General features: G+C 30.7%; 1 protein-coding gene across 1 annotated transcript in view; it reads right to left on the bottom strand.

The window, feature by feature from the left end:
- The window catches only part of LOC106465521, a 77,923-nt gene that overhangs the window by 47,495 nt on the left and 20,368 nt on the right, over positions 1–10,060 (bottom strand). The window contains exons 4-12 of the mRNA XM_013925782.2: positions 8,163–8,269; positions 7,382–7,597; positions 5,928–6,026; positions 5,591–5,721; positions 3,718–3,928; positions 3,125–3,267; positions 2,648–2,852; positions 2,250–2,419; positions 1,243–1,414 (exon numbers count right to left, since the gene is read on the bottom strand). Coding sequence (XP_013781236.1) covers positions 1,243–1,414; positions 2,250–2,419; positions 2,648–2,852; positions 3,125–3,267; positions 3,718–3,928; positions 5,591–5,721; positions 5,928–6,026; positions 7,382–7,597; positions 8,163–8,269 — 1,454 coding nt within the window. The remainder of the gene's footprint in view (positions 1–1,242; positions 1,415–2,249; positions 2,420–2,647; positions 2,853–3,124; positions 3,268–3,717; positions 3,929–5,590; positions 5,722–5,927; positions 6,027–7,381; positions 7,598–8,162; positions 8,270–10,060) is intronic.

The raw sequence follows: 10,060 nt of genomic DNA, 5'->3' as shown, positions 1-10,060 counted from the left end.
ATTAAATTCATAAATTTCACTATAATTTAACTATATTCTTTTCAAAATTATTTTTCACATTTTTTCATTTTATTTTTCATGTTTCAATTAAGCTATAACAAGGATTATGTTACTTGAAGAAATTATCTTTCAAATATTAACATATCTAAATGGTAAACATCTCCAACAAAAACAATCAGTTCTAAAGTGTCTAATGTTATGTCATTAGAATTACGTTCATTAGAGTATGAATACTGATACGGCTGCTAAGTACTTAAGTATGTTTGCCCAGATATAAAAGTTATATAAAAAAAAAATCAACCTTATATTTGATTTTTGAAAATAAACTAACAAACCTGTTTTAGATAGGGCTTCCTTATGTATGATGTTTTTGTTTTTCCTTCACTGGCAAGGATAAATAGGCCCTTATGGAAAATACTTAGATTATCTTATACATGTATGAGTACCCGTTCTGGCAAACAGGAGAAGCCTAGGTCTATTCCCCCATCCCCCCTCCTCAAACATTAAAATTTCAAACATAAATATGTATATAATATTATATTGAATTTGCTTTAATGTAAATTTAATATATTTTTTTATGAATGTGATACCGCATTCACATTATGACATTGATGTATGAAATATACTACAAACATGAGGTTAACTATATGATGCATTAGTAGATATATGTAGTTAATGATCAATAATTAAACAGGCCTATAATGATATATTCCAAATTGAATGTTAACTCAAACTTACCAAAAAATGTCAAGTCTGCATCAAATTTATTTGTGTAATGTTTATGTTAATGATAAAATTATCAGTTCAGCTAGCAGATGACAGACATGTATATCAATGGAAAATTGTCATTTTGCACACCTTCACACGAGGGAAGTGCGACCTGTGCAGTGAAAGTGGTGGACAAACAAGCAAACAAACAGAGAGATTTTGACTTTTATATATAGATTAGAAAAACTTAAGTTTAAGATCTAATTTAAACATTGGATTCCACCACTAACATAGAAACAAAGTAATTTATGAGCTAGCTGCAAATAGCATCAAGATACTACTTAATAAAACATGTTAAAAATTTCAGAAAATATACTGCAAAAAATTGTGAAATTACAAGATTTGACCTTTATCTCTTTTCATAATTCTGAACACTACTTAAAAATCGGTTTCATATTTTTTTTTAAATTAAAATGTGTGACATTGGTATCATACACGTTTCAAGTACTCTGAGATAAGCCAAACTTTTCTTACCAGCACTGAAACTAGCTTTCCATCCTGAAGCTGTGTGTAGAGGGTTACTCTTGAAAAACAGGGTCATGTGACCTGAGCTTGCTGTTAGAGTTAAAGTAGGTAGAGCTCTACCAGAAAAGCCACTAGCTGGATGAAGTTTAACACCTTGTTCTGCACTTGTCCCATCAAACACCTAGAGGTGCAGTTTCAGAAACATCAATAAAATAAACTGTACCAAAGAAAACACTATCCCCTTATTTTACTTGGAATAATGTGCAGAGAAACTGGATTTTGTAGTTAAATTAGAAGAGAAACATCTAACAACTGATACAGATCACCATTAATACATTACAACTTTGCAGAAAATGTCCTAACAGACAAATTTCAAAAATCATAAATAATATTCAACGTTAAACTGGTACACAATTTTATTTAGGCCTATCTATGGCCTTCAAAAAGTTGATGACAACATGTTTCGACGTTACAACGTCATCCTCAGTAATGTCGAAACATGTAGAGTCGTCAACTTTTTGAAGTCCATAGATAGGCCTAAATAAAATTGCTTACCAGTATTACGTTGAATATTATTTATGATTTTAACTTTATACCCAAGTGTCAAAATACTATAAGACAAATTTCAACTTGTTATAAATGAAACTTTAATGTTTCGAAGCTCTCACTAACCATGTAACATAGAAATAATTAAAGATTAGTAAATTCAATACAACTTCAAAAATAAATAGGATAAGTAAGAAGTCATTACTAGTTTTTTTTGTGAAACAAAACTGAACAACTTCACACATCATAAGAGTTAAACCTATATGTGATTACATTTATTAAATATATCATATACATATATATACACACACACCTTATTTTCTAGTAAAGTATGTATAATAAGAACAAAGAAGAGACAGTCTTTAATCATCTGGTTGAATTGGGAAACATACATTATACTTTCACCATGAGCCACATGCATGGCTGATGTTTTCTGAATCAAACTCATTAGTAAAAAAGTATGTGCCTACCTCCACATAGTCATCTTCAATGACATCAAATTCAGTGAACTTTAAAGATATTGATCCACCTTCCGGTCTTGTCACTCTGTATCTGCAAACCTGATTACTTGGATAATTCACTACACCAAATGCAGGGGACGATATGTTTCCAGATGATGCTACCATTTCAACTTCACATCCTTTAATAAAAAACAGATTGTAAATAAAACAATGTTTTACATGGCAAACCATGCACCTGTGGTTGATAGGTCTCATTTTTTTGTATTATTATTATTATTTAAAAATTCACATTTTCCAGAACAAAAATTAATACATGCTTTAAGTGTGTAGCACACAACGAGCCACTTATATTATTACTTATGTACACAACTACTGTTTCCAGTAAGAGGTGTTTGAATGTAAATTACCTGATCTATACCTAATGGCAAAACCTTTCCTGTTATCTCCAAAACTGGTATGAAGATAAAGATATATTTTATTAGATGTTGACATTGTAAATCGAGGAACACTACTTGAAGTTCCAGACAATTTTGACAGCAGAGGATCAGATGGCATTGCTCCATCCCGAACAAGAATGTAATCCTTATTAGGCTCCAAATCCATTTCAACAACCTATATAACAAACAGTATTTACATGTTTACATTCAAATTGCTCTGCATACTTGTTTAGATAGTTATTCATGAATTCAAGTGGACTGGTAAATTAGAATAAAAACTATACAATAAAATAATCAGAAAAATGCAGTTAATAAAAAACAAAAAATCACTAAAGTTTATGTATAAAACTACTGACACATCACATTCTATTCAATAGATATGAAGAGTTTCCAATAAAGATTCAATAATCACTGAACTAACAGCACAGTTGGATTAACATGATTTACCTCTAATGTTATAATTTGGCCTTGGGGTGCAGTGATAAGGTAGACACATTCCAAGCCACCAGGATATGGGTCTGGATACTGTGGTGATGTGAGCAGCTGAGGATTTGATTGAGCAAACAAGGCACCTCCACAGTTGATTGGTTCTGGATTAATAGCATAAACAATTGTGGTTTAATGTCAATATGTTTTGCCCTTCTTTAAGTAAATAAAAAACAAAAATTAAAGGAATCTTGTATGTACATGCACACACACACATAAAGAAATACGATACACACCAAGGGGGTCATTTAATAAATCAAATATGGCATAGACTTTTATAAATTATATTATTAAAATTATTTTTGTATTGGTTTCAGGTGTCTAGGTTACTTTTTAGCTGAAATAATGAGTTATTTTCAACAGATAGAAACTAAAATTTACATGAACTGAAAAAAAAAAGTAATACAACTTTAATAAATGAATTTGAAAATTATTTAACACATTTTATTACAATAACCATATCATATCCTCACATATACTACAACATTAATATAAGATCAGATTCATCAAGATAAATATGTGTAACTCAACATCACCTGTTAAAGTTATCTTACCTGTTTTCCAACTAGCACGAAAACCCTTCCTCTCAACAGAAGAGTCAGATTTAAATTTTATAATCATGAGATTAGAGCCTGTTACAAAAGGTTGAGAGCTCAAATTTTCTTTTCCTGACAAAGTAATCAGTGAGACACTTGATTCTTCAGTTCGCCCTCCAGCCAAGATTTGAACTGTATCAAAATTTGCCTCTGTTTCAAAATCTGAAAACTGTTGATAATAACAAAGAAAAAAATAACATTAATTTTGATACTAAAATTTACTACACCCCCCCCCAAAAAATAAAACTTTAGGAAAATTCATATTAATTGCTCAAATCTTCATGAAATGAATTTTGTTCAATCTGTTCCCTGGCATGGGTTTCCCATGGGCAAGCAAACCTAATATGGTATTATCAAGCCCAATCAACTAATACTGTAACCTATTTTTTAAAAATGTTTAAATATTCTATTTCTAAGTTTAGCATTTTTCTCTATTTTCATGGAGTTATGAACTTTTATGTCTATTTACTTAACAGACAACAATTATAAAGTTAAATCATCACTATTTATTGTAGGAGAATGTTTAATACATTCTATAAATAGGCATTTACCTCAGTATTATTTAGTCATATTCTAATGTCACTTCCTTTGTTATAGCAACTAATCATTGAACTGAATCATTTTCAGTGTATGTTGTCCTCGAGTTCAATAAACAAATTAACAAAATTTTCTTTAGATTCGCAGATTTCATGAGATGGTTCTTTTATCATTGCCATGATTGAATAAGTCCAATATGGTGCAAAACTTAAAATGGTAATCCAGTCAGAGTAGCCAATTTAGCAGAGATCCTATAGAATGTATATGCAGGTACTTCTTGAATGCCTCACAATACCTGTCAATACTGAATTTCAGCTTTAAAAAAGTGCTGAGGTAGCATATTCAAATAACTGTAAGGTTAAAAGAAGCCTGTGCCTGTGAGGTACAATTGCTAAATATATTCAGAGCCTTTGAAGAATAACTGTATAATTGAAGAAATACGAAATAAGTTGAAATAACTCTCCACAGAGATAGTGGGTTTGATTTGTTCCTGTCTTTCCTATAAAAGACTTGAGATCTATGTGTCACATTTTCGTATATTAAATCTAAGTAATAGTAAGTAAAGGAGGATTTAAAGGGCTACATGAGAAGTGAATGTATTTATTTCATTTGTTCAGAGAACTTATTAGGAATTTTAAATGTTCCCAGGAATTGGACAAACTTTTGAGCTATGATTCACTCCTGAATTTAATTATAAATTCAGTTGTTCATAACCTATCATTACATTAGTCTGATCCCTGTCTTACTTAAGACAACACATGATCAAACAGTAACATATTCATAAAGGTCATATATAAGATAGTTTATCTCTTTAAATCAGTGATCATTGGTAGGTTTAATAGGTGTAAAAAAAACATCTCCAGCTCATCAAAAATTAAATAGTGCCCCCTATTCTGCTTTCCCGAATATTTTCAACCATGTATTATTAGTTATTATACAATATAACTTTTAAACTATGTGTTCACATAGTTAACAAACAATAACAAAAAAAAATCCTTAAACTTGCAAGAATAGAAATATTCCAGACATTACCAAAGTCTCGTGCTAAAATTATTATTCTAAAAGAAAATAAATTGCCATGATTATTAATAAAATACTTTTGTTACTGTTCTTGGCCTTTGTAAAGCATCCAAGATGTTAGTAGTTGATAAAACTCTGCCTCTTAAGACTTTATATATATGTTTGTGTATTCATACACTCTTATTTTGAATAATTTTATAACCTGTTAAAGCATTGATTTTAATATTCAAATATTTTTTTAAAAACAAACTAGTGATGATGTACATTTTCTGACCTGTAAGACAATTCCTGATCCAACTGGTCCTTCAAGAGTCCATTTACAGTCTGAATTAGAACCATACTTATTCGGATAATTTGGAGATTGAACTGAGCCACCCGAACTTTGAAGATAGAAATGGCAAGAGTCTGAAAAAATGAAAACATAATTTAACTTATAATATACATCTTATTTTATTATTATTGAAAAAAATTGCAAATTAAAATACAGAACATTCACTTATTTCCAATAAAGTTTGAATTCTGAGAATGAATACATTATGAATATAAAGCCTTTTAACACTAATACGCATGTTTTATAGTTATGTCATTTGTACTTATAAGAAACAATTTACCTGGACAATCAGTTTCATCTGATTGATCTCCACAGTCGTCTTCACCATCACATTGCCAGTTACTACTAATACACTGTCCATTACTGCAGGCAAAAGATTCTAGATAAAAAATTCGGGTACATATTTATATATATTTGATTTTGTTTCACTGGACTAGTGGAAAGAAACACAAACACATACAGATATATATATATATATATATAACAAAAAATTCGAAAAAGGTAAAGATCAGTAACAAAAACATTTACACTATTGTTTAATTGGCAAAAAAATTAAATCTAAAGGCAAAGAAAACGGAAAACGTTTTCAGTTGAAAATGCAAAAGTACTGATCACTAATGAAAAAATGTTTTGAAGAGTTTCCTGCTAAATCATTTAAAAACAAAAATAAGAAACTAAGTAATTAAAAAAAGACCAAAGAAAACAAGGAAAGGCTGCATGTTTACAATGAAAAGTGAAACTACTACAAGCTTTGGAGACAGGGGAAAATATTAAGCTTGAAGAAAAGCGAATGATCGAAACATTGAACTATTAAATTAGTGCATTTTTTTATTTTTGTGTTAAAAACTAATTTTTGTGATTTGTTTTCAAGTATTAACCTTTCCAGTTTTTTTTTGTAATCAACGTGTTTCCTTTGGACATGAGGTTAGGCCTACGCCCCATATTTGCTTCTTTTTTTTTCTTTTAATGAATCTGCCGCTAAAGGATTCGAAAATAATTCGTAATGAATGAATTATGCATAAAAAAAGAGCAACTTTAATCACTTTCATGGATAGTTTGTTATTAAATTTACTAATAGCAGTGCTAAATGTCTGTGGATTATAAATTTAAAAAAATTACATGTACATTTAATTGTTTTCAAGTGATTCTTACTGTCCAACAGTAGGTTTCAGGTATAGGGAAAACTGCAGTCCAACTGGCTACTTAGGACTCCCTGAATGAGTGTTTTTGGTATTGCTAAACACATTTCTATACACTTGAACAATTCAATTTGGTGCGTTTCACACAGTATTGAAGTATTCGAGTAAATTATCACAAACATAAGTATTCTTGAGCTATAATTACATGGACAAGTATCATTTATATATAAATAAACGTCAATGTGTGTGTGTGTGTTTTATATATGTTATTTATCTTTTAGCATCAGAATGAGCTATGTAACCACTATTGTTAGAATTCTTGAAAACAGTATGTCTTTCTTTTCGGTATTGTTATCTTTATGTATTTTTATTGCACTTTTAATGTTTATTATGTTCAAAAAAGAAAGAAATTAAAGCCCAATTTCCTATCCTTTGTTTCAAACGACTTTTGATTTCACCCGTCCAAGAAAGGTAGGTTGTTAAAAGTTTACGTTCTAGAAATTAATACATAGTGGTCTAATTGAATATATATAAAATACTTTTTTCATTGAAACACCTTCAGTCTACATCATTGTACAATCTTAACCTTTCATACCTTTTGGGCAAGATTTCACTTGACACATAAACGGAAGTAATGCTTCGCACGGTGCTAACTGCCAACTTTGTGTATTTTCTATCAAGTGAGCAAGTACACATTGTCCTTCTTGAGGTCTTGGTTGGTTCCATGACCAAAATCCCACGTATTTCGGCAGGAAATCACTTCCAGCTGATTCTAATGTGTTCGTAGACAGGTCATCAACGGTTTTCAAGCCTAGATACAGATATTAAGAATTAAATATGCAAACCTTCATATTAGTAGTCTTTTAAAAAAATGTAGGTAACCATGAAAGATCATGACCATTGACAACAGTTGTGAGGTCTTCCTTCTGGCGACTTTTTTAAACAATAACATACTCATTTGGCGGAATAAAAACTTTTACCGCTGGTTATTTTATATAGAGCTGTTTCTTAGACAACTTGGGCTCCCAATTAATTTCATGAGAACTTAATGCAACAGTTGGTTCACACTTATTCAAATTTTATGCTTAAATAATGATCTGAATACGTTAAATCACTTGACGAGTTCGTCGAAAACTTTTCATTGAAATTCTTTATTCCTAAAGATCAGTCTTCTCTTTAATATTATAATCTAATGACCATTACTTTAAAAAGAAATCAATCACACACACACACAGTTGCACTTGGAAGTAAAATCACCTTAACATTAATCGATGTACGAACAAAATATAACTTCATTCAAATTATTTTGAAATAATATGTATGCATCTGTGCAAGTTTATTCCTTGTATGAATGTATTGCTTAATAATGTACATACCTATCCAGTAGGCAACCTGGCCCATATTTCTAAGGCCTGAAGCAGCCAAGGAGCTGGAAAAGTTGTTCTGGCCATACTCAGTAATTAGAACCAACTCACTACCGTACCTGTTAAAAAAAAAAGTTTTTTTCAGTCTTGTTTTACATCGTTTATAAAATAATTCGGTTGATTCTGACACGAAAGTCGAAAATGCATGTGCCAAAATCCGTTTCGCATCAACATCATATAGAAATTTGAATTCCGCATTTTCGACAAACCTTCGACCAAGACATTTTCCTGATAGTGCAAGGTGTTGCCATTGACACATGAAGGAAATCTTACAAAGTTCTATTTGGTGTTTGCTTTCCGTTACTTTCGGGAACTTCTATGAAAATGTCTTTGTTCTAAAAGTTATTTCAGCTGATTTTTCACTAAAAGGTTTTATGGAGTTTATGCAGAACGGCTTGGCCAAATTAAACTCCAATATATTTATATTTTCGTGTAGTTATATATTTTTTTGACTTTCTATCCATTGTTTGTTTATTGGTAAATATAAAGATATATATAATGGTTTATCTGTGGTCTGCCCACTATAAACGCGGGTTTTGAAACCCGATTTTTAGAGTTATAAGCCACAGAGCTTTACACTGAGTCACTAGAGCGATTTTCTTTGTACAACTCGAAGCTTTCTTTTATTGTTATATTATCGAAATTTAAACTTGTGGTGTATAATTAGTTGTGAATATCAATTGATTGTAGTAGTAATAATTTTCATAACTGTTTTAATAACATTTTACTCTAAAACTGTCATGAATGAAGAGGACTTCGTTTGTGAAGCTTTTAAAAAGACCCAGAGATAAGGAACCCAAGACTTCAAATGATTTGAAATATCACGAGGGTATCGATACGTTTTAATGGCATCGCCCAATTTCATGAAAAACAAACAAAAACATTTAAACTAGGCATATCACGCAGAATCATAAACTAAGACTAAATATATAGATGCTAACTGTAAAATTAAAGTTTTGTTTTTATACCGTTCGCTACTATTGGGATCATATACAGCAAATATTGTGCAATTTTACATTTCTGCCTGTTACATTACTCAGTATAAAGAACTAGGTAAATGATTTCAGCAGTAGTTTATTGCATTGACTACAACATATTTGATGGCATTTTCATCTACACTTTTTTGTGACTTGTTTGTTATTAACTAAACAAGTCATGAACCCACAAGCAGTTTAATACACAAATAGAGAATTACGTTTAAAAATTTAATGTGGTAGACCCTATCGAGAATTCTAGAATAAATCAAATGATGGCCCGGCATGGCCAGTTGGTTAGGGTGCTTGACTCGCAATATGACGGTCGCGAGTTCGAATCCCCGTCCCACCAAACATGCTCGCCTTTTCAGCCGTGGGGGCGTTATAATGTTCTGGTCAATCCCGCTATTCGTTGGTAAAAGAGTAGCCCAAGAGTTGGCGGTGAGTAATGATGTTTAGCTGCCTTTTCTCTAGTCTTTCACCGCTAAATTATGGACGGGTAGTGTAAAAAACAAAACAAAAAACTTATTACGCTTGTAATTATAAAAATGCAATCCATAAAATCAAACCGGAAAATTAGAAAGAATTGCATCTGAGTTTACCTATAAAAAATGCAATGTCCGACACTTCATATTAATCACTAAAGAAGAAAAGTAGCTTAACCTCTAAATTTAGATACGAGAATAACAAAATGTTGCTTCTTATACACAAACAGACGATAATATTTCATTAATAACTGCTTTTTTTAAATTCAATTAAGGATAGGAAATTATTTATTGCCGATTTCATTAATTTTATTGGCCAAACCAGTTAGTATATCGAATGTTCTTACTTTTAACTCTTTTATTTATATATATATATATATATATATATATA

Source organism: Limulus polyphemus, unplaced genomic scaffold (genome assembly GCF_000517525.1).
Source record: "Limulus polyphemus unplaced genomic scaffold, Limulus_polyphemus-2.1.2 Scaffold1, whole genome shotgun sequence".
In the NCBI taxonomy this organism is placed as follows: domain Eukaryota; kingdom Metazoa; phylum Arthropoda; class Merostomata; order Xiphosura; family Limulidae; genus Limulus; species Limulus polyphemus.
This window is presented reverse-complemented; position numbering and strand designations above follow the sequence as displayed.